This window comes from Megalops cyprinoides, chromosome 12, assembly GCF_013368585.1.
Source record: "Megalops cyprinoides isolate fMegCyp1 chromosome 12, fMegCyp1.pri, whole genome shotgun sequence".
In the NCBI taxonomy this organism is placed as follows: domain Eukaryota; kingdom Metazoa; phylum Chordata; class Actinopteri; order Elopiformes; family Megalopidae; genus Megalops; species Megalops cyprinoides.
In genome coordinates this window covers 21,763,586-21,789,406 of record NC_050594.1, presented here as the reverse complement: position 1 = coordinate 21,789,406, position 25,821 = coordinate 21,763,586, and the positions used below count along the sequence as shown (strand labels likewise).

At 43.5% G+C, this 25,821-nt stretch overlaps 1 protein-coding gene across 1 annotated transcript; it reads right to left on the bottom strand.

The window, feature by feature from the left end:
- Positions 1 to 792: 792 nt before the first annotated feature.
- LOC118787406 (phospholipase DDHD1-like) lies at positions 793 to 25,362 on the bottom strand. Its single transcript, XM_036542958.1, has 13 exons — positions 24,105 to 25,362; positions 22,550 to 22,726; positions 13,813 to 13,941; positions 13,084 to 13,231; positions 8,656 to 8,765; positions 8,223 to 8,329; positions 7,661 to 7,920; positions 6,733 to 6,808; positions 6,442 to 6,591; positions 5,996 to 6,060; positions 5,509 to 5,681; positions 1,808 to 1,993; positions 793 to 1,513 (listed from the first exon to the last, which is right to left on the bottom strand). Exons 1-13 carry the CDS (start codon positions 24,940 to 24,942, stop codon positions 1,329 to 1,331), a joined length of 2,604 nt encoding a protein of 867 aa, XP_036398851.1. The 5' UTR covers positions 24,943 to 25,362; the 3' UTR covers positions 793 to 1,328.
- Between the last annotated feature and the right edge of the window lie 459 nt (positions 25,363 to 25,821).

The window sequence follows — 25,821 nt, the reverse complement described above, 5'->3', positions numbered from 1 at the left end:
TTTGTAATAGGTGCATGCAGCCACAGCTCGGGGAAGGACCCGGACTGGCTCGCTTCTGACAACGGACAGCCAGTCTCTCTTTATGCATGCTGGCACTTTATGACACAAGCAGGAAAACCATTGGTTAATGTCAGGAGGAGAGAGAGCCCGTTACTCTGCGGCTACCTGAAGGCTCATCTCTGCTAATGCAAACATCCCATCCTCAGGCTTGGCATGGACTTCAGCCTGATTTAATACACCTACAAACAGAACATTTAACCAAAAAAAAACCAAACTAAAGGTTCTTACAGCACCATTTGAATGATATACAAATGGATTATAAAGGTTTATCATTTGATTACTACAATCTAGTGAACGCAGATAGCGATTAGTCATCATTTTTGTTATAAAAAGACAATGGCTTTGTTGATTTTAGTAAAAGGTTCACTGTAGATTTTTAATCCTATGAAAAGTCACACAGTGGCTGCATGGTTGATTAGCAAATAAAGAAACAGTACCCAAGTATAGATTCATTCTGATATAAGAAAATAAAAAGGGGAAATAATTTATAATTTGGGGCATTTCCACAATGAATAATGGAAAACTAAGCAATATTTTGTCAGGTAATAAACTAATATTAAAATAAATAATCTTTTGACCTCTTTAAGTGTTTTATTTTTGCATTGAGTATTGGCTCAGTGAGAATGCTTTGGGATGCAGATATATCTACGAAAGAGCCCCCCTTTCTGACCATCAACTCTCTGTTGTAGACTTAGATTCATGCCTTCAAAAATGAAAACTGAACACAAAACTGGAGATGAGAAAGCACTAGAGGACAGAGATGTCTGTGGTTGTGCGCGGTGCAGCTCTTGCAAGGTCAATGGGAAGGCTGTGGGTTGGGTGGGGCTACACCAGTGCTGCTACAGTGGATGAGTGGGGAGAGGGGAGCGCAGAGAGGTCTCTGCTGGACAGGCATGACGACTCCACCACAGTGTGCAGAGACACCTCCAGCCCACCGGGGGGCACTAAGTCTCGTGGATCCCTCCATGCTCCACTGGTCAGGGCGAGTTCTGGAACTGGTCAGCGGCATGAGCTCCAACCTTGTGAGGCTGTTGTCCAACGCGTCACCCGTGAGTCCGGCAAGAGGGAGACTGGACCAGATGCTTCGCCTTGTGCAAGTTTGTGAATGGACCCAGAGAGTGAGCAGGAGGTCTGTGTGTTTTGGGAGGTGTGTGTGTTTGTGTGTGTGTGTGAGAGAAAGAGAGAGGTATGATGTCTCTGCATGTGTGTGTGTGTGTGTGTGTGTACTTGTTTGTGCATGTGTGGCTTTACTGCTTTGTTTTCGCCCGTTACACCGGATCAGGATTGTCTTCAGTGGATTCAGGCGATTCATTCTGCTTGTACATGAAGGTCAGCAAAAACAGCGCCACGTCATGAGAGGACCAATAGGCTGTGTGCGACGTCACTGCAGACCAATAGCGGCTCTCCACCAAGCCCTCGCGTAGCTCATAGTCGATGCGGTGCTCCAGCTCCACTGTAACACAGATAGAATGGCATTCTTACTGTTAACATATCATTACGTAAAAGATCTATTTTCGACAAGTCAAATTCATACATGTTCAATTCACACTGCATACAACAGGTATGGTAAGGTGGCAAGGTATTATGCATAATGGAGATAATATAAATGAGAGGACTTGAGGAAACAAATATTTCTTGCCATTGTTCTTCCATTGTTGCGACACTGAGTAAAAAAATCACATGCACCTCATTTCAATTTCACACTGAACTTGACACAGGCTGCGTTATTTCAGGAGAAGGTACTGACATGTAGTGTCCATGAGGTTCGAGGTTGACTGGGACATGGTGGACAGGCCGTACGACGATTGGCTGTCCCCCGGCCTTTTCTCCTCCCCTTCGGCGGTCCCGCCCTCCGCCACGGACGCCTGGCTGCTGGAGCGGGAGAAGCGGGAGAACAGGATCCCGCCGATGCCCTTGCCGATGCTTGCCGCACCTGTCCGCCGGCAGAGAGGGGGGGGTTAAACGCGAGAGCAGCCACACGCCCTCTGAAAGACGCAGGCTGGCCCATCCAGGGGACAAACCTCCGTTAGTCTGGGCTGATCCGCTCGGGCCTGCTTACAGCCTGTGATTTACTGCCATCTCTCGGGATGTGCTGGCTGTGCCTCTGAGCTCTGAGTGAGTCTAGACTACAGACTTCACTCCTCACCTGTGATCCCCTGTCACAGTACTTTAAAAGAACCCAACCAAGGATGTATGTTGACACCCATCCAATAACATCTACTCCTCCTTAATGATGTACTGTATAGCACAGTCTGCCCTGCCCTGACTTAAGCAACTGATTCTGTATCAGAGCTACAAAAAGAAACAATCATACTGACATAGGTTTGAGTGTAGGACTGGTCCACTGGCAAGATCCATTACCCAAAGTGGGATCAAACCACACTGGTCAACAGTAGCAGGGTTAGACTGTACTGGCAGACATGAGAAATTGCTACATGGTTATTGTTTGCACTTTTCTGCAGAGTGATTTCACCTCTCGAATTAAAGGGGGAAATATAAAACATACAGATCAAGTTAATGGTCATGCTGTCTCTCCTGTCATATTTAAGGCCAAGGGATTTATTTAGACATTAGAAGAGTGCTCTTTCTTACTAATAGAGATGCTTTTGAAGTTATTTCAGTAATAATTAGTAATAACTAGGTTTCCAAACTTCCAAAAGCCTTAAACCACTAAGCAACAACACTTTGTGACCATCTCTCTTCAAAAAAATAAACCAATGGACATTAACGTATCTTAAGTTCTCATACAAAAAACATATTTCAATAGCATAAGTTAAGTACATAAAATGCAGTTGCCGGTCATACATTTCATTGTATGCATTGTAAGTGTATGCATACACCGCCTCTGTTGTTTGATACCATTCATTCAGCACATATCAGCGTATGTTCACAAGGGACAAACAGACAAATTAAAAATGAAATATGATATTTTTAATCTATACAGCCAATTATTTCCCCTTTTATTTATTTAAAGGCCTGTTTAGTTACTGATGCCTTCATTCATTCATTTTTAATTTTGACTGATGTGATCCTGAATAAAAGTAATTTTAAGAAAAAAAAAGGATTGATTGTGTCAGGTAGAGGATGAAATTCTATATAAGACATACATGAAAGGACAAAAATTTAAATGCTTTGCATTCTTACAGAAAGACCTCCAATTTGTTCTGAGTCCCAAGTTTCACTTGGAGAGGCCTTTAACTGACAGGCTAATTACTCAGTTAAACAACATCAATAATTCAGTGTTTTTCACAACTACCTTGACTGCCTTAAACTTGCAAGCTATCATATTTCTTTCTCATCTACTATTATTGTTAGCTATCCACACTGTGAACAACAGGCAATCACAATTGAAATTCTATTCGCAGTGTTAGTGAAGAGTAACGTATTATCCTTAAATAACCTACTCTGTGCAAAGTAAAAAATATAATAAAAATGTATTAAAATTACCTGTGCTTTTGAGCCAAAAAACATGACAAACACATGGCTTCTATGTCACAGTGACATCCTCTTTCCAGTGGTGAGCACTGCACCGAGTGATAGTATAATGGATATACTTTAGAAACTTCAGGGAAGGGACAGCCATCTAGCTAGGGAAAATCTTAGAAAATCCTTAACCACTAAGAGCACTTTGCAGACAAAATATGCATTTTTCTTAATGGATGTTTCAGGATACTTTCACAGATCACTTTAATGATAGCCTCATATTTAAAAGGGTACTGCATATCTGATATCTTGTAAAGTACGCACTCCTCTACGGATCTGATAAACCTGTCATCTCTCTTTTCAATAAGACACATTTCTGTGGTGTTCATGTATAAGGGGAACACAACAGCAGAAAATATAACACATTACTGAACAGGTAAGTTTCTATCCTGTCAAAACTGGAGCTGGAGAGCGGGAAAGCTTGTTTTTGCTATGCAGCTGCTCCACAAGGTGGCAGCATTTACAACACTGACTGCAATCAACGTGGCCTTTCCTGAGGCTGAGTGTCCAATAAAAAGGATCCCTGTATTCCTGGATCAATACTGAATGAGTTTGTGAACCATGTGGAGCTTGCGTGGCGCTGGCCTAGATGTGCCGAGACTGAATCAATAGTGCATTTTTCCTCTCCAGCATCCAGCATGATGAAAGCAAACACGCACACAAATGAGCATCCTCTGATTGCAGCTACAGAAACCCCAATCAGCACCACATTCAGCAGAGCTCGCGAGGATTTCGATTTTAATTTCACTCTCCTGTACATGCCTCCAGATCAGAGTTGATGAGATTTGTACTGTAGCACTACAGCGGCAGCACTGCAGACACAATCCCTCTGCTGCAGATGAAGAACTACACAGAACCTCAAACTGTTCATTCTGCTGTGTCAAAATCGTGCGCCTCTGACTGTGGATGTGTGTATTGAAAAGATGCAGGTTATTGATCTTTAGTCGTCTCTGTCCGAATAGGAAACAAAAACTGACTGATCTGTTAACCAAGACTATGATAATCATCATCATTATTATCATCATCATCATCATCATCATCGTCTTTCTCTGATTATGTTATCTCAATTTCCAGCTGCTCAGAGAATTTAATACAGAATATTTAACACATCATAACAGTAACATGATGAGTATACAGCTGAAATGAATTAATGAAGCTTTTTTGTTTGTTTAGATGAAATTATTAAGATGATTATTAAGAATTATTAAGGTTGTCATTTGGCAGTTTTGAATGAATCTAACCCAGGGTTAGTTCACAAACAAATAATGCCGTTTCTAATGCTATAACTTTGAGCCATGCTGTTTTCCTGAACATTCTTTACCTGCAAAAACCTACTGTTGCTTCAGCTGTCTAAATCAAGTTTGTTTTGACAACAGCAATGGCAATAGGGGAATAACATCACCCTATTGGATGTAAGCTGTGCGGCTGTAAATAAGTTCCACTTTGATTTCAATACGGTGTGTTAGTATATACAACCGGATACTGCATTAGTTCATAGAGGCCCTCCTTCTCTAAGAAGGGATTTAATGTGCAGGAGCTTTGACGGTATACAGAAAAACATCTGGTGAGCTTCTGCCTTGCAAAAAAGACAGACTGCAGCGACCTGTCTGAACTAGGCCACGATGCCGCGGGGAATTGACTCTTCTGCTACAGTAGAATGCAGATGCAATTTATCAGCCTCGTGCCAAATTTCACTCTATATCTACTGAGAAATGGAAAAGAGGGAGGTCAGAAAAAAAATTAACATTCATCTGATCGCTGAGCAGGTCTATAGCCCTTGCATTACATAACGGTTTTCACTGCAAACAGTATCTAATCAAACAAAACATACTTGCAGACTGTACAGTAATCTGCAAGCCTGAAACTCCAAACAGTACTGGATAGAGTGTGGTAGTGGTGAATTCTCCCCCTCTGCCCCCTACCCCTCCCTCCCTTCTTCCCTACGTCCCCCTGCGGTTCTCTCACCCAGGATGCTGGCCTTGCCCAGGTTGGTGATGGACTCTCCGTAGTGCCTGCGGGCCAGGACAGGCGACGTGCTGGGGCTGGGGATGCTCTCTGTGTCGGAGGCCGTCTCTTTCACCGGGTTGATGAAGGTCGGCCGGATCTCGCCGTAAGACGTGGGATTGGTGGTGTTACACCTAAATACAAGCGCCGGAGGTAAGAGATGAACAGAGCTCTGTCCTCTGTTTGAACCCTCATCAAATCCTCACCTCCCCTGATCTTCCCCAATGATTCTACTGTACAAAAAACTGCATAGAAAAAGTCTGATGAAGAAGAAAACTACAATACACCCCAGGATTTAATACAGTAACTGGTTGAAGCAGGTTTTATGTGTATCCAACCTAAAAATACTTGTCGATTATAGCAGAATACTTAAATATGGAGCGACCATGACATTGCTGTATGAACAACGAACTGATTCATTTGTTATAAAGAGCCGAATGATTCTCACCAGTGTATTTGGACAGGTGCAATATTGCTATAGTGCTTCAGGATGAGCGGCTCCAGTCTGTATGCCTGCAGGCACACAAAAGATAGATTCAGCCCCGGTTCTTTGTATCGAAGCAATCAACACGGTCTTTAACTAGGTCTCAACATAAAAGACAAGTGCAATAGTGGTATTTTATATGCTAAAACAAACATATTAAGAGCTGAAACAACATCAACATGTACAATTAATTTCATATTTCACTGAACATAGCATATACTACATTACTTAGAAGACTTAAATAGATTATGGTATACAATCAAGAGCTATGGTTTGCTTTGTCTGGTTTTGTCGATTTTTGTTGATTTTTTTTTTTTAATTAATCTAAATTAATCGAAAGGGAAACACTCTGAATATGAGAGCTGTTGCAATGAGAAAATATCGATGACTATGATAAAACTCTAGCTCACCACAGGGTCAGTGGGGTGAAAGATGTTGAACAGGCGTTGGCAGATGGATTTGGGCAGGATGTGATCCTGGTACCCGCTGTTCCCCGGTCGAATCCCTCGCAAGGCCAGGAAAACAGCGAGAGGAGAACCCATGCAGAAGAAGTTCTCCACCTGGATTTCACAACGAAATCACTTAGGCAAACCATCAGCAGACTGCAGTGGAAAATCACTAGAAATGAGATTAAAGAAGCGCAGCTGAGAGGGATATCAGATATTGATACGGTCTCAGGCAGTCAGTCAAATATACTCAACCTTAAATTTCAAGGGTGGGGTGGATAGAGCTTTGGCAGCCTCCAGCCCTTGAAGTTGATCCTCCAATTCCCTCAGCCTGTAGAGTACACAGACACAGTAAACTTCAGTTGCTAACTCCATAAACAAAATAAATATAATGTAACATGTCAGAGGAAGAACAGAACTGCCATGTAAAATGATGTCTTTTGTAGTAAGAACCCATTGAACAGCAAGAAAGGAAAAACTGCCATCATAACATGTCAACATCCCATGATTTCAACACTTAAAAGAAATCTACATAAATGCTCAGATGAGAAAAGTATGGATGCGTTTCATTCAAACTGAATCTCTCAAACCATATAATAGCCAAATAAATCTATGTAATTACTACAAAAATAAAAAATCATTTAAATCAGTATATTCACTATTTTCATAATGAATACACATTTTGTGGATAGGTGACACACAGATCACTTGAAATCTCTTAATTACTCAAAATTACACTATTGTTACTTTTGTTTTCGAAATATTTTACAGGGATACATAAACTTGACTGTTAAGTGAGGATTGTTCATGCCTGAATTATGATCGTGCACTGCTGGTTATGGAATATGAAATGAGGACGCTGCATGGATTTTTGGTTTCGGATCTGCTGCATGTGGACTGCTGTCCCTCCACTGCTGCGGGGACTGTTTGGTTCTGGAATGTTGAGCACGGATTGCTGGGACCAGAATGTTAATGCTGATGACAGTTTCTGGAGCGTTGACTGGATGGCATGGTCCGAGTGTATATTCACGGTTCTAGAATATCGAGCGTGGAGGCCTGGTTCAGGAATGTAAAATGTGGACGGCAGGTTCTAGAATGTTCTTTGTGGACCGTTGGTTCTGATTCCGGTATGCTGTGAATGGGCTGCTGGCTCTGGAGTGCTGTTCGAGACAGTGCTCTGTACCTCTGTTTTGTGAGCTGAAGCTGCTCCAGTAAGTGGCGCTCCTCGTAGCTGAGCCAGCGCAGGTCCGTCTCCTCCAGCTCCTGCTGCTCCTGCAGGCAGAAGCGCACCGGGTCCCAGCCGGTCATGATGTCGAAGGTGATGACGCAGCCCAGGGAGTGGGACACGATGGACACCTTCCCACCCTTCTCTTCGAACTCCGGGTTCCGGGAGCAGAACAGCGAGTACAGCCTGTTAAGCTCCTGGGTCAGGCCCTTTGTGATCTACATGAGTGAAGAACAGAGATACCCAAGAAAACCCTGAGTCTCCAATACACCAATACACTCCCTGCACATGTGCAATGTTCATAAATATGGGTTTAACAGGGAAATACATTCATACCACCGAAAATGTTTAGTATAGAGGGGGCAAGACCCACTACTTGTGTCTGATTCAAGCTTCTTTCACCTTTCCATCTCCATCAACGTGCACTGTTTATCCTCTAGCATCTTCTGGAAACAGTGCATGATTATTTGCTGAAGGTGCTTGGTCATAAAAGTTCAGTAAAGCAAGTGCAGTTCCTCACCTCATCCCTGTACAAAGGACTGGTGTAGTACATGATGTCCATGGCACTGCTGTTCAGCATATCCCTCAGTCCTCGCACTTTGTCTGGGGTGATGGAGTCCACTGTGTCTGCAGTAATCAAATCACAGGCTTACACTTGCAAATCAGAGGGATCTAACAACTTCAACTACCGCACCCGCCCTGTACAACTACAGATTCAGGAAAAAGGTAAGCACCATCTCCTGCAACACATCACACTACAGATGCTTGACCATCTTATTTTTTTTTATTTGAGGTGGAGGATGAGGGAAATTAAACTAGATGAAGAGAGAGTGACCCACACCGTAAATATTCAGTGACAGATTAAATGGCGTCTTAATGCCAGGAGAGAAGTCATTTCTTGATCTCTCCTTTTAGCACTAGCAAACAGCACTATGTCTCGAGCTGGGCCGTACCTCCATCCAGTGCGAGTTTGGACCTCCACTCCACGGGCAGGAACTCTACGTGCTCGGAGGAGTGCTCTGAAAAGTGCTTCTCCTCCATCTTCCGGGCGGCGTCCCTCATCCTGAGCACCAGCACGGAAAAGAGCAACATCGACGCATTAGCATCGCGTTCAAATACGGCGTGTTATCCCTCAGCGGATGACTGCACTGACGTTAATGTGTCAGGACTGCATCAACCATAAATATCTCATCTCCACATCCCATCAGCCAGGGGATTTTCCTCCTTAATGATGCTCTATTTGAAAAAGTTCCATTGACTTCACTGTTCAATTCGCTTGCCCCATTCACTGCCCACATCATCACAATGGCTACTCAAATACAGGAGTACACAGAGTAAACAAGGAGAGTAGCTGCTGTAGACAGGGCACTGGGACAGTTGCTAGCCTGTAGGTAAACTGTAATGCAGTCATCTTTCAGCCAGGCTTTTAGGAGAGGCTGTAAACAGCCTTGATCTTTCAAGCTTCTGTACGCCATCATGTTGCTTAGTCATTTCAGCATGTTAATCAGTACCCAGATCTGCAGGGAGGGGCTTCAGGCAAAACTCTGTTGTACATTTTGACACCTGCTGAAGCTTGTTTAAAAAAACATCAATCAACCACTGTGCGCACGAATATAGTGGTGCAGGCATACATCTTAACATTCAGAATATTACTGCATTCATGTTAACACAATTACATTTTATAAACATTTTAAGGTCAAGAAATTCAAAGTTATAAATTATACAATCATTACGTCTACACATTTATTTATTATCCAACACTGTCTGTCACACTGGTTCTCAGCTTTGTAGATGATGCCTACAAATAAATAGCATTACATTACATTGCATTTTCAAGACTGCCTTGCTCAAAGTTCACAGAATTAGACAAACATGATTAAAACCATGCTCTGACAAAGGCTACTGCCAAAAAGAGTTAGTGTGATTTCGTCTGATGTGGCCAAATGAAGTAAACTGTAATGAAGCCGTTATCGGATTAATTCAGTCCTCAAAAAAGTATCTCGGCTGCCTTTTCTGTCCACTGTGGGGAATCTATACAACCATGTGAGGTTTCAAAAGGCAGCATCTTTATAAAATATAAGCAAGTATTACATTATGGAGGCTATCCTGAAGTTACAGCAACCACAGGAAAAGGAAGAGGGAGTAATACTGGACATTACTTTGCTGACGTTTGAATTATGAAATTAAATTTACTAGCGTGTCATCAGACATATCCTTCACAACACAGACACCTTCTGTCAGGGCATATTAGTAGTCAACAGATAATTGCTTTCTGTCTGCACCACATGGAATAAAATTAATTGTCTAATAGCGACACCAAAATAAACATGTTATACAGCTAGAATCAGAGATGTCAGGGTCTCTTCTGTCCCTGGGGAACAGAAGCAGAGCAAATGAGAGGGAGACTAGCAGGAGACTACAATGATCTTACTTTCTGATGGAGAGGAGAGATGGCTCTAATCCTTGCTCTCCGAGACATGGGGCTTAGTCTACTTTACCTTATTAACATCCTAAGCCCCTCACACAGGCCAGGGTCATCAGCGTGCTTAAAGCTCCCACAGACAGACAGGCAGACCTCCCTCCCTTGCTCTCTCTCTCACTCACTGCCTGGTTAGTGAAACATGTAGCAAAGCTCAATGTGGACAACAGTTTTTTGGAAATGTGCAACTATTTTCTTCTTACTCAAAGCCAAATGTAGATAACAGAACCCATTCACTCTTAAATATTTCAAATAATGTCATCATTCTGCTCAACATAAACTCCATTTGCTTGGCTTTCAATTCACATTAATTATGAAAATGAACACTAACAAGTGCAGGAGAAGCCAGCTAAAAATATCTTGGGGGCTCCCTCTAATTCAAAGAGGCCGCATGGCGATAAGTCTCAAAGGATAAAGGCCTGTAATTATGCACTGACACCAAACTTCTGGATTCCTCACAGTAAACAGGTCAATTATCTCCTGTTGAAAAGGTTCATTTCAAAGGTCAGCTTTTGAGAAAGTGGCGGCGCAGGACACAAAGGGAAAGATACAAAGCAGAGCTACAGGTGGCCTGATGGCCACGGAAAGTGCATGTCAGGACAGAAATGTTTGGAAAGCCTGCTGTTTCACAGTAGGAAAACCCCAGGTGGTAACTGTCGGTAAACACTGTTGTTCGAGTGAATGAAAGTGGCAGGCAAAACGTCAAAACACAGTCAAACGGCATCTCAGATAAAGGCAGATTCATGGGTGACACAACACAGTTTATTTCCTTTGCCCGTTTGGTGAGAATACCCCACATAAAGAGGGTGACTGGGTGACAGACACTGTTCGGATGGTTAGCTCATTCTACAGCTCCCATTTTAGGGCAAATTTACTCTGCTGATCCAGATTTTTGTAGCATTTGTTTCCTTTTAGCCACCTCTACCGGTAAATAAAGACAGGTATTTTGAGTCACTTTAGAGTCTGAATACTGTAATGAAAAGTCAATGGGGTTATTGAGCATCTGTAAAAAAAAAAAAAACCTACACATTCTGAAGAACAACAGCTTGAATGAAAAACACGTTTTGTCATCCCATTGCTGCTATAAATCTGTCTACTGTTTTTTGTACTTGCATTCACTGAGAGTAGAGTACAGGTGGGTACGTGTTTCATGTGACTACTCTTGTATGTCAATAACATTTTGCATTTAGCAATGTTTAATAAAACAAGGCTTATTAAGGTTAACACTCAATATTGGTTTTATCAGACTAGACAGTAAAGTGTAAACACTGGCAATAAAAACACCTGTACCTGTCTATGTGCAATAATGACAACCAGCAAAATATTCATAATTAAAAAATACATGTCAAATGCAGACATAAAAGCAAAAGATTACCTCTATGGTAATCAAATAAGATTTTTTATCTATTTTTCAGTTGGCATTGATGTTCAGGAAAATTTTAAGCTTTATATAGCTAACTGTCTTTATAGTTGTCCTGTCATTCCAGTACTAGACATAAAAAAGGAGAAATGAAATGGTGTTGTTTCCTCCAAGCTGTTGTGATCAACACTGCTGAACACTTACGGTTTACACAAATGACAACTCCTTTCTAAAATCACTGTTGCTGCAATTTGATACACATCCTCCCTACCCTGAACAACTAATCCTGGATCAAAAATAACATTTTAGCCTGAATAGCTAGAGTTAGTAATTGCAATGAGTTAGGTGATTTTAGATCAATTGTCAAGGGCAGAAAGTGTCCTGAGGCACAGATTTCAGTCCAGCATCAGTCACACGGTGGGGTATATAGTATGCCTTTAAAGGCAAGGAAAAATAAAAAAGGGGTTAGGGTTAGGGTTACTGTTAGGGCTAGGGCTGGGGCTGGGGCTGGGGCTAGGGCTAGATCAAGAGTAAGGGTTAGGATTCGGGTTAGGGTTAACCCTAAATCTAACATTAATCTGATTATCTAATACACCACGATCGCATATTACATTTCCAACAAAGTGGAGGTGTCCAGGTATTAGACTGCCCGTGCCCATTGTCACATATAATTTGTTTTAAGAATCATTGTTTTTCAGGTACTAGAATGCAATCCTATGAGCTTGAAAATTGAAATCAGTCCACCCTACGCCAGTGAAGCGGCACTGTTCACATAAATCCAAAACTACCCTGATGAGATATTTAGCATTCATTCCATCAAAACGTTTCTAGTACATGTCTGGTACATATAAAAAAGCCTGTCTGGATATCCTGTACGTGACAAACCAGCAGCAGATTCACAACAGGAAGATCAGCAAACACACAGACATAGGAGCAAGGGAGTATCAGGACAACACACATGCATCCACCTACTGCAGCAAGGAACATATGCGGCAACGCGCGCACAAAGGAACATGCAGCCATGCATACACAAAGGCACACACACACACGCGCGCGCGTGCGTGCGTTCATACTTTCATGCACACTTCTCGAACCTAACTACCGTACCACATTCAACAGCTCAGAATTTCACTGACTGAGAGACTCCCACGGCAGGTTCACAGCACATGGAGTAAAAAAAAAAACAATCAGTGCCTGCCACCGGCAACTAAATGTCACATGACCACAACTGTCAGCTGACCATCACATGATCCCAAACCACATTCCCCTGTCAGGAGACGTTACGGCTCCTCTCGCACAAGCCTGTCTCGTGCCTCTGCACTCTGCTCTGAGCTGGGGAGAGACAGGAAAGGCGTGTCTGCAGCCAGCGTGGAACAACCGCATGGAAAAAAGCAGTCTCTGTGCTGTGATGACAGACCTCCCGAAACCATGGGAGCGCGGACGCGATCCCGAAGGATGACTCACTGCGGGAGCTTCCTTCTTTCCGGTTCTGCTTTCATGTGCGAGTGGCAGGCTACGCAGACGGCAGGTGGACGGACTCACATGCCAGTGTTCTTGATGATGCGGCCCTGGTCCATCTTCTGCCCGATGCCGTGCACGACAAAGACGATGTGCGTGGTCTGCGGGGGCTTGTCCTCGAGGGACGCCTCCTCCACGTAGCCCCGGTGGAGTCGCGTGCCACTGCTCGAGGCTGCCAGAACAGAGGCACAGGAGGGTGACCACAGCTCTCCAACCTTAACTGACATGTAGCCCCATGGATACGCTTCACAAACAGAGGATGCACATGAAACTGACAACAAACTGGACTTTTTATTGTTATTCCCCCACATTTGGGTGTGAACCGACCAGCATTGGTTTGTCCCAGATTCATTTTGTGTCTGTGCAGACCCCTGTTAAAGTAGATTCATTGAATAATCTACTTGGTTCACACAACATGACATGCAAAATAATGTAGTAATAACATCAACAATAATATCAATAGTAGTAGTAACAATAATATTATCAATAATAATAATAATAATAGTACAGACATCTCTATAGCACAGAGTGAGTCAGCCTGGGTCACATAAGGGTGTGCTGCATGACAACCCCAAAAATGGATTTCCGGATGTCTTGGAGAGCTCTACGGAGATTTCTACCTCGTGGTTTTGTAGGCCAAAAGGAGCACGCTGACTCATACCAGAGTGGTCTCTATAATTTCCATAAAAAGCAAGTCATTTAGATCCTAAAATAAAGGAGGAATGAATGATGAAAGGTCTGCTCATTACCAACCTTTGGAGAATCCCAGCTTTTGCGTGACAGTGCGTGCAATTTTGGAAGTGGTGGCATCGCTGTACAGATACACCTCATCCACGCTGTGCCAGTCAACATGGCTCCGACTTAACTTCAGGCTGTGAACGGCTACAGAGTGGAGATGGAGGGGGGAGAGAGAGAGAGCATGAGAGGGAGGGAAAGGAGAGGAGGGGAGGGAAGTCAAGAGAAAAAGGAAGAAATAAAAAAACTAAAATGGGGAAGACATTTCCACAGCCCATTTTATTTTTCACTCACTCGTTTTTCACAGTACATGCAGGTTTTTCATGCAAGTCAGTGTTTCCACCTGATTAATTGTGTTTGATCAAACACAGGTCAGAGCAGGACAGGGTACTTTATCTAATCTGATGGACATTTTGTACAACCAAAGCACTTAAAGGGAGTAGTTTAGACATTATCCTCACATTTCAGCTCATACTCTTGTTATGGTCTATTGTGTAATGCTTCCACTTATGCTATTAAGTGTTGACATTTGAGATGCTAACTTCCTACTCTCAACAGAATTCGCTCTATGAACAATGTCAACAAGATAAATGAATGACATTTGGGTATCAAAGATATTCCAGAGAGAACTACACAATACAATAGATATAGCAATCAGTTCAGAACAGAATGCGAATCCATACAGAAAGATTAAGTGTGTGTGAAAGAGGAGGGGCTGCATTCTGCATAAAGCACTCCTTCACAAACACAATTATGTGAATAGCTAACAAAACACTGCGACGTGTGGGCAGATGACTTCAGCTCTGCCTCAGAAGTGCATGAGAGCGGTCTCGCATGCACGGCTGGTTAGACACAGAACTGAGAGAACAAAGCATGGCCACAAGACAGGCAGCAGTTTGAGTAAATCAGGGCTGATTTACTGTACACTAATAAGTTCAAGCCCAGATAAACTGGTCAGATGTGCATTAAAAAAAATGTCATTTTCAGTACTCAATGACTGAAAAATGTAACCATCTGACCCCAATGTAAAAAAATCCTTACAATTAACTGCTGACATATTCTATGGCATTAATCTGACTGAATGACGACATGTGAAGAAGTCAGGAATAACAAGGGAAACATGAAACGAATGCATGACTGCATGAACATACTCAGTATGTAACACTATTAATGGCCTCCTCTGTGTCAGACCATCACAAACACATTCTGGCGAACTTTCAGGGACAGAGATATATGGCTGCGTGGCATATTTTTCTTCAGTTTTTCTTTCCCGTCGTTAAAGACTCGGGACACATCACTGTGACGAGAGAATTGAGCGAGAAGAACGAAGGGGGATGAGTATCAGTTCGCGCCAGTCATATGATACGCCAGGGAGAATCACGTCAAGTTTCTGTAATCTAGGTAGAGTGTGACCACATTCCACATTCTAGCCCGACGTTTAATTAAAGTCTCTGCTTTCCTTCCAGGAATTCAATCCACCTAAATTGTGATCCTAGGTCTACCGTGGCTCCCAGGTGAGCAGGAATCCCTGCGTAGCCCATCTTCTCTTAACATTATCTGCTTCACAGTCTCCTCAGAGCTGGTCTCTGGCACAGGGCCTTGACAGAGCAAAGGAAATGCAAGCCTGTGCGTTTTAACGTGTGGGTCACTGGGTCACACAGGAGTTTTCTATACACCGCCATTTGCTTTGATCATATGATCATATGCTTTTCCTTTCCTACTCGTTTCATTTCGCTGCGACATCGTGGCCCGCCAAACCCGTCAAACACGGCTTGGGGAGCAGAGCAGACACTGATCTCAACCTGTGGGGTCGCCTGCCTCCTAATTGAAGGCATCTGATGGGAATGAAAAGGGTACATCTTGCTGGAAATCGTACCATGTGCCACGTAATTGCATCTGGAGCAGCGAAGTGCATTTGCTAATCCTGATTAGATCTCTCTAGACACGAGTGCGCTCTAAGGATGGGAAAAGTGAGTCAGTCCCATATGCCTGCACAGAACGAGAGCTGAGGCTGTTTTTGTTTCTTTTTTTTTGGGTACTGTTAATCAGCGGCAAGTAGCCTAATTCACAGAAGAGGAGTGATCCAAATTAAACAGGAATATTAATGACTATATACCAACCTGCAGCTGTTTGATAAACAACTGACTGAAAGTCCATCAAACCTATCTGATTACAGGAAGTGACACCAGGGAGTTGAGAGAACAGGATTTCAGATATTCCACACTTAATCTGAGTCGCAAGTCGCACAAAGCATTTCATTACTCCAGACTTTGCCTCTCATCACAAGTTTCAACACAAGAGAAATGACACGAAACATGCTTCACATCAAGTTATCTCCTCAGATCATGTCATTTTGTAATCAGGGAGGAAACTAGATCCAGGAGCAACTACACTACAGCAGAAGCCAGAAGGATACAATAGGAGCGCCTAGCCACATCATTCAGAAAATACTGTAAAACAGGCTGCACTTCAGGCCAAAACTATTTGTCTGGTGACCTTCCAAGTTCCACTAATTGGCACATTTATGGCATGAATAATGCATTTCAAATCCATCAACACAGCGTGATTATTGTCTATAAAAGACAAGGAGTGCTGAAATGGCCTTGTTTTACAGTATGGTGCAGTGAGGGGAGCGGATCTACAGAGGAAAAGCAGATCAAAGCACACAGTGGATCCAGCAGTCAAGTAACAGAGCTAAGGGGTTTAGAGGAACATTCTCGAACCCAGCCTGGGAGTGGCAGAGAGACAGCTTACTTTCTTTTGGAGCAGGGGGAATTACCACACTAACCGCCGCTAATCTCCTTTTTATCAATGGATGACTGCTACATGTTCAACAAGCGATGTTCAAAGTTCCTTGCTAATGTTGAACAAATAAAGGCCACTTGTTTCCCTATTTTGCCTTTTGTGTATCCGAGAGAGCTGAGGGCCTCTGTGGAAGCACTGTACCTGGGTTTAACATCAAGCTGGCTGTTTAACTTGATATAAAGGGTTTGGGTGCTTACGAAACCATGACAGTGCACTAGCTCTAGGTGCAAGCCTGAGCTTGAACTGTTTTTCAGAGGGGGTTCGGAGGGAATGAAGTGCCTCCACGCGGACAGCCGCACAGCAGAGCCGCCCCTGTTCATCACTGATACCGCGCTCCCGTCCCGGCCATTCAGCACCAACACGCCCCGGCCTATGGGGAGGTTATGCGCTACACTCGGGACCTGAATGGCGGCTCTGTTCGCGGCCATTGTTGCGTCTGAAGGAACGCTTTGTTCGCACGTTTCGGGGGGAATAATTAATTCATGACCCCGCCACCGCTAAATATGTTCTCTCAATCATCTCCGGGGGGAGGCTTACAAAGACAGAGTTCACTCGCTTCCACATCTAACATAGCACGTTATACGTTTCCGCTGGGATGGCAAGGTCAAAGGAGGTATCGGCCAAAACAGGACCAGCCAGATATTTCTGTTCAGAACGCAGTCAGCGGAGAGATGCCGCGTCTCTTTAGTACTGAAGGGGGTAACAGCAGCTGCGATGGTCACCGGGTCCCAAGGGAAAGGAGAGCAGAATCTAACTAGGCTCAGTCTAAGACAGCAGTATTCATAGAGAGAAGGAGAGCCAATCAGAGTCTAGATCTACAGGGTGTAGTATATATGAATAAAACGCTGGGTTACAGTACCTTGGCAACGCTTTCGCTTGTGACATGCAGATTTACCGCTCGGTTGATATCCTCTCCATTTGAACAGAAAGGGGAGATAGAAAGGGGGCATGTGGGAGAGAACTAACAAATCAAGAGACAGTGAGTGTCATGGCAATGGCACTTCTCAAGGCTAGTCAGCTCACACACCACAGCACCCAGGGACAGCTAACATTGTGGCCTCTTACAGCCTGCTCCAAACACAGTAACTCATGTTGTACATACACAACTGCTCACATGCAGAACAGTGTGCCATTTTTAATAGCTTGCTGTTATTCATATACTAACCAGTGACAGTTAATCTGGTATGTTAGTGGTCCCAGAGAGCTGTCATGGTGAACCTTTCACCAATTTGATGGCCTTTTAAATCACGGAGAATCCAGCCTACACTGATAATACTTTTAATGTAATTTTTAATTACATTAAAATTTATAAAAATACATTTTTACATTAACTTTTAATGCAACAGATTATTTACAGTGTCAACGATGTTTATTTTAGCATTAAATATTTTGATCTTAAATCTTTAATATCATGCAGGTAAAATACCTTGGAACAAGAGTAAGACAGTTGGTACACGGCAGATTTATATTTCATTTGCATTTACATTTTTGTCATTTAGCAGACACTCTTATCCATAATGAAGCTACATTCTCTCAGTAAACAATATTCAAAATGCCTGAAGTAAAAAACATGTCACAGTAAGTAAGGTCAAGAAGTGTTTTGGAACACATCCTCTAAACTGAGAGAGGGAGAGCAGCATTTTTATAGAAATTTCCTTCATGAGCAAAAAGTCGAACTTTTGTAAGAAACTAAATTCACTACGACAGCTGTATGCCTCTCAAAGCCTCTATTAGAATGCTTGAGAGGGTCTCTTTTTCAGGGAAAATTAATAAGTCATAGCTGAGTACAAAAAGTGTACCATAAATGTTTCAGGAAAGGACTTCCCTCAGTGAAAAAAAAAACCAATAGAAGAAGAGAGACACATGAAAGACTAAGAGTAAACAGCCTACAGGCATGCAGTGTCCTCACAGAGAGGGGCAAAGTCAGCTCAGTGTAGATAGACTCTGGGACACAGTGTGAGTCAGACCCACAGAGCACTGGCTCACTAGTGACCACTCTGCTAACAAGGACAGGGAGGCCGGGCTTGTCCCGAGGCCCTCGGAAACCAGTCCATCTGATTCAGAGAATCAACTTCAGAAAAACCCTTACCAAGGAATTCCTAACAATGTTGTTGTTACAACACACAGAAAACATCATGCTAGGACCATATTTACACCTTAGATTGCCTGTGGGGCATGGGCCGTTTAGAAAATCAAGGTTACGGACAGTTGTCTTCAGAGGTGTGAAAAGAAGTGAAAAAAAATAGATTTCAGTTTTGATACAGCACTAAAATGTCCCTTAGTCATCCACTTATCCCTGTTTAGGTATTCATTAGAAGTCATGCCCTTTCCCCTGAATACCTTGATTTTAATAGCATAGAGAATGGCTAAGGGTGGTAGCAGCAATGTGTTTCTGTCAGAATGTGTTCAGTAAATGACTTAAATAGAAAACTAGGTACAAGGTTAACTCGATTTATTCATTAAAGCATGCTTTGGCTAAATAATGAACTTAGCAAATAAGAGTGCTTCCCTCAGCATCAGCGCAAACATGCTGATTCCTACAGTGTTGTCAGGGAAGCAAAGCCCAGACTGCTTGCACTGTAAACTCAGGTATGAATCAGCTCCATTAGGGCCCCTCGGTGACAAAGCTGCACAAACAGATCTGCACATGTATTTCTGTTCAGCTGTTAAATGCAAATTCAATTTAGTCTTTATAAATAAATCCTGTGTTTTTATATGGAATCAGGTGTGGGCTTCATGTACTTCAATCCCTCAAATAAACACCTAAAATACATCTTATATTAATTATACATTCAATGTTCCATAATAAAAAGGGAGAGCGAACACAGGCACTGGGGTTACATAAAAAGCCAGCGAAATGTAGGGTACGTGGTCTATCATCAAGGTTTGTACACGTGTCCCACATACCCACAGCTCATTGGCGTACGTCTTACTGCAATATGCAGAGCACCAGATCCCACATGGAATAATGCTCAGACTGCAGATGGGATTAAATCTGGGATGCTGGGAGATTTGGATAAGCCACGAAGGGAAACCATCAAGTTGATGGGAGCGAGTCAAACATCAAATCCACATTTTGTTAAAACATCAAAACACATACATGCACCCTTTTTTGAACACTGTGGGGTGTCTATGGAAAAACCAAGGTATCACGTGTGCAACTGACAAATAAAGCGAATTGTGTCTATACATGAAATCATTTATTTTTATTACTTTGTGTTATCTTCTTGTTAGTTTGTGTAATTATAGTTGTTATTATTATGTAGGTAAATGATAAATGCACCTGTCTGGGGTGACTTACAGTGTGTAAGTGTCAATACAGTAACTATGCACACAATGTTAACATCAGGTCTTCGCATGAATTCAGCTGAATTAGCTGAATTCATGGAGTTTTTAAGTCATTTGACAAAGATGGCTTCATCTGTGTGATAAGTTTTAACACCATCGGATGAGGCTGACCCTGACCTTTGGGTTTATTTAGCCCTGACGCTACAGGCACCTGATGTCCTTGAATACACTCAAAACAAATTTTGCAGGGATCACAATTCTGCAGAAGATGAAAATAGGGGAGAAGATACTGCACACACAGAACTGAGCCTGGCGTCTTCAGAGAAGAGCCCCTTTGAGATCTGTTCATTGTGATTACATGATAAAGGACATTTGGCACAGAAAATTAAATAAAACCATTGAAGCTTAATAACATGAGAGTCCCCTGATGCCTTAATTCTGGCTGTGACACAGCACTGTTAACACACATTCATGGGGTGTTTTCAACTGGATATTCTGGATGAAATACAAGTATCTGTACATGGGAGTTTTGAACCTCTGTAAAGCAGCTGTGTGAACTGTGACAGATGTTCCTGAAGGAACTCTGAAAGTGAATCGGCCCATAAGGAGGCAAATCCTCTTTCCCTCTAATTGAGACAGCTAACTGTGCTTCACTTGTGACAAGGCAGAGCTTGCAGCCAGTCCTACTCGTAAAAAAGCACTAACCCTTGCAGCTTTCATACAGTTGGCCATCTGTAGCGACTAGCTTTTATCCATATTTTTCTGCTCAAAGATGGCTACTGCTGGCAATAACAGGGGATGCTGTGCAAGATGTGTTTCTATCACATCAACGCAGATAATATTTACCGTTCATCAGTACTCTTAAATGGTGCTGAAAAGCTGTGAGGCTTGTGTGGCTCTCGTATAATCCTACAGGGAAAAAAAACGTCTATAATCTGCTCCGATTGCCCCTACATCTGTAATCCATCTGAGGTCCCTGCCTCCCCGGGATTCCCCGTTTAAACAAGGTCTCAGCCAGGCAATACCCCCCCCCCCCGCACGGGACAGGCCAGTCCTTGTGCGGTTTGTTCCAAAACTGGGGATGCTGGGACTTGTAACACTGTGCCATAATCTCAGCCACACCACCGTGTCTGCCAACTGTCATGTGCTGCATTGCTGCTTGCTGCTGGGTATTCCTTATTGTCAGAGCCCAGCCAGTGCAGTGCACCACTCTCCTTTATTGTACCTCCTCAATGCACTCATAGATGGATGGTCTGCATTACACTGGTTAAGAACAAAACCCAGTGGGACATTTGGCGCCCATGGTAGTTTCCACTGCTGCTAAGCATGAAGCAATACCCTGTTTCCACAAATGAAAGTGGAGAGCTCATGTCATGTGACCAAGTCTCCAGTAGGACAAAAGGCTAGGGAGAAATGTGTGTAAAAAGCATTGCGGTTGACTTCTTTAATGCGTCTCCCTATCCCATTTAAAGCACAACAACAGTGATGTGACTTATGAACACAGAGGTGACCTTGTTCTCATTTCAAACCCATGTATGTCCAGGTCTTAATGCCAGGGCCTAAGCAGCTGCTGGCATTTACAGCAGACTGTGATAAGGCAGCTAACACTCCAGCTCCTGCTAGCTATATTTAAAGAACTGAGTGGCTTCTGAGGGGCAGAAATGTCCATGCACAACAGCAGCAAGCCTTCACATCTAACGTAAATTATACATCTGATCAGTGATCTGGCTGTGTCAACCCAATTCAAATTCTGTGGGAAATGTGTCATAAATATCTTAAGTTATTTTTCAGCATAAAGTTACAGCAAAGCTTTGCCATTGTTTCCATTCTTCAATTGCATTAGTGGCCCTAATCAAAGCACGTTCACTTGGAAGCTGTACAGTTCTGCAAATAGCAGGCCATCAGAACTAAATATATCAACCTGGCCAGCATATTTCACACTGAAAGCCTCTACAGGAGAACTGCTCCATACAGCTGACACACACACTCCTCTGAACATCACGCGAGAGTGAAAGTGTTGCTTTAGACTACTTTACAATGCATAAGCTATCTGGCAAAAACAGTGACCGGTATGATTTAAAGTGCAGGCTCACCAGCTGATGCATTCAGATTTGCATTTGAGCAAAACGTCACTTAAATCACCCTCACGAGTTTCTGTGATGCATAAAGATTTCCCTGCCACCTTTCTTTTTGACACCAGTTATCAGCCTTGTAGTGAATTTTTCTACATTCTGTTGTAGAGTACTCCATCACAAGGAGACATAGATATAGATTGGGTCTGTGAAAAATCAAACAACTACACCAGTATTTTCCACTTTCTATCCACTGCAGTCCTATTAAATCCTGATTTATGAGTCTGAATTTTTTTATGGTGGGTTCATCTATATTACTTTATTTCATTGTCAGTGTTTCAGTGGAGTCAATAACTAATCCAGACAAAATCTATGGGACTCTCCTTTTACAGAACCTATAAAACAACATCACATGTTACTCTTCATCAATATACTTGGCTTGAATTGTAATTAAGGTTCGGAGTTTTTCCCCAGTGGACCTTCATACAGGCCATACGGCCTGAAACGAGATTCAGACCAAGGTCCAGCAGCAGTGTTATTCTCTCCCTCCCCCAGCCCTACCCCCTCCTCAGTTCCTGGCATTCTCTCACCGTCTTTGCTGTCCACGGTCTTGGCCACCACGTCCGTGTCAAAGGTGTCCTGCATCTGTTGCCCTCGGAAACAGGCCAAGTGCTCCAGCTCGATAAGGTCGCTCTCGTCCTCCTCCAGGGGGAGCCACGTGCCATCGATGAACCACTGCCCCCTCATCACCGGGATACGATCCTGCTCTGTACGCACAGACAGACAGACATTCTGTGTGATTATCAGCCTGAATACTCAGGCAGTGTTTCTCTCTGCATATCAGACACAGGATTTTAAGACTGCTGTCACACCCCTGTGCTGAATACAAGCCCCAGACAACATAAGCTTGTAAATATCTGCCTTGAAATGATGTAAACATCTTTATATGCCTTGAACCACATTGGTGCACTTCTTTGGGGAACTCCTCAGCCTTGTAAGATAATAGCTACTCCAGATAATCTTTGCTAGGCACCACAATTCTCCACAACAAGGCATGGTGTGAGAGAGAAGCTCTGTTCAGAAGGCTGCAAAATGTGAGGGCACCAACTTCAGCTCGATGAATTGCTCATACAACATCCTATGCCGAGGTGAGGGGCTTTTTATTACAAGGCAACGTTAATGCGGTGTTCTCACAGTAATGTAGCCCAAAACAGCCAAAGAACTTGATGATGCGAGTTCAGGGGAAGAAATTCAGAATTAAGCAGATAATTGCTTTGTGAATACCTAAGGCTGAGATTACGGAAATGATCGTGCCCCTTTGAGAAATATCAAGACAAGCTTGATTCCATCCATGGCATTTAAGCCTTCTGAGGAACAATCGCAGGCAGAGCAGAGCTCAATGGCCTCCCGAAGGTGCATCACTCAGGTATTCACACAGCATCGCGGGCAAACCTCATGAATTAGTTATCACTGTGACAGAATCAAAGAAAAGGAGGTCTGAGGAGATACAAGACAGTGCACCCTGCTGAATAAGCCAATTAGTTTGTTTTCATAAAAGCCATATTAACATGCTGGGTTGTAAAACTCAGTGAATTGCCACGATAAACACGTGGCACACATTGAAACACTGCCCAAAAAGCAGAAAAATGACACTGTGAAAGGATGGCAAAATCAATGTTTCCTTACCCGGATATGTGGGCCACATACGTGAGTCAAAATATATTCAGCGTTTTAATCGTTGACATTTTCTTTCAGATGGCCAACATGAGCAGAGTGAAAAGCTACTTTTTGCAAAAAAAGATGGTATTTTTTCTCTCCGTTGAACAAGTTTCGCCTAATTTTACGTACGTTAACAACGGGCATATTTTTTATCTTGGGAAGAAGTTAGCTAGACTAGATAATTTGTATCAAAAGAGGTAATTGCTCAGCACTTAGCTATCTAGCTGGTTAGTTCAATCTTCAACTCGTCTTCTCTCTCTCATTCACTCACAAGAGAGCTAGCTAACGTTAAATCGATATTTCTCTGGCCATCAAGCAACAAAAAATTAAATGTCACGTTATGTAACTTGAGATTAACAAGTTGGCTACTTATCCACCCAGTCCACCTCTGACATTTAGCTCACTTTCTTTCACTAAAATACTTACGATTCCAATACACTGGGTAGCATTCCTTCTCCTTAACGTCTACCTCATAGAGACCCCCTCGGACGCAGACCGCCTCAAAGCTGACGCTAACTGTGTCCGGATCTCTTTCCTCCGCCGAGTTTGATCTCTCCACCGCAGATGCCCTGTCTTCAGACACCCTACGCCTAGGTTCTGCTGTCATTTGTCCCCCTTCCTCAGCCCCCTCTCTCTCTCCGGCTGGCGCATCCGACCCATCGGCTGTCTCTCCCTCGCACTCTGCCTCCATGCCCACGGGGCCCTGGCGTTTGGCCTTCCCCGGGTTCAGTTCGCAGAATTTGCGGTACATGACCTCGATTTTCAGAGAATCGTGCCCGACGAAAGGCTTCCAGGTTTTCTTGTCCTCTTTGTAGAACCACCGGACCTCCTCGGGCCCCAGCTCCGTGACAACCTCGTAGCGGTGTCTGGAGCTGCTCGATCGGTTCCGTTTTCGGGTCTCCATCAGGGGGGCGACGTTGCCGTCGCTCTCGCTGTAGTCCAGCTCGCCGGCATCGAGGTAGGCTGCACCAGAGTCGGGCACACGGCTGTGGCAGCCGGGGTAAGCCTCTTCCACTAGGCCCAACATCATGCCGTCCTGGGGCGACCGGTGACGGGCACGCAGCAGTGGCAAGCGCCGGTCCAGACCCGGCTGCACGGAGTGCATCCCCCCGTGGATCGTGTCGCCAGTGGGTTCCTCGTAGCAGCACACGAAAACATCGTTCCCCAAATCCCAGTCACTGGAGTTGCTGCTCATAGATGAACCTCTATTTTCAGGGCTCTGTGGAGAGCTCAGTAAAGACGTCTTATCCGTATATCTGTTCATAACTGTTTAGCTAGCGCTAGCTATATACCAAATGGCTACGTAACAAACTACCTAGCTACCACGATTTTCTACCTGTTTTGTCTGTAAACTACAGCTTGCCAGCTAGCTAACGCCTGGCTAATTAGCTTGCTTGACAGCTAGCTGGACAGCTAGCAGCAAGCAAGCTAGCTAACCGCGTAAGCTAGCTCGCTAACTGTGCGTCTGGAGCCGTGAAGTCCCGGGAAGCTAAAAAACCCTGCCCTTCCTTCTCCCTTCCGCGACCACCACCACCTGCAGCAGTGGTGCCGACTCGGAACAACTTTCCCGTTGAAGCCGGACATATAACCCGCCGGGTTTTGGCTAGCTTTCCTGAATCACCCCCGGCTCCAACACCTGTCAGTTGCGCTCAGATTCTTTCGTCTCAAAACAACTCGCCGGCTTGCATGGTGACACATGCGCGCGTCACCCCCTCTCTACGTGACAGCGTACGCACGCTCCATTTATTCATACGCGCAACTGACCGTGAACGCGCACGTTCTCTTCTGCGTAACAGAGATTTTTTTGTCGGACCTCGCTTATGTTACTGTAGGTTATACACGTTGATTGCAGCAACAAATTTTATTCTCTGTTTTTTTTTTAAATCAGGATTGTCTCTAAATTGAAACACAGAAGTATGGCATCATTAAAAGCAATTCAAATCTAGTCATTGAAGTAAATTGGATTAAAAGAGAACCACTTTATTCTGTTTAAAATGTTTGTTATAAAATGTCAGTTGCACATGTATGTGTGTGTGTGTTTTGCTTCAGACACAATGAGTCAGAGGCATAAAGCTAAGGCAATTAGGCACAAGAGCACCTGATTTAAAATAATATTTAGAATTTTAATCGTCATGATTATGTC

Coding starts and splice junctions, on each gene's coding strand:
- LOC118787406 (XM_036542958.1), bottom strand. CDS start 24,942: ATGAACAGATATACGGATAAGACGTCTTTACTGAGCTCTCCACAGAGC. Junction 13,942..22,549: donor GACCGTGGACAGCAAAGACG/GTGAGAGAATGC, acceptor TCCACTCTGTAG/CCGTTCACAGCCTGAAGTTA. Junction 6,592..6,732: donor CCCCACCCTTGAAATTTAAG/GTTGAGTATATT, acceptor TGTGAAATCCAG/GTGGAGAACTTCTTCTGCAT.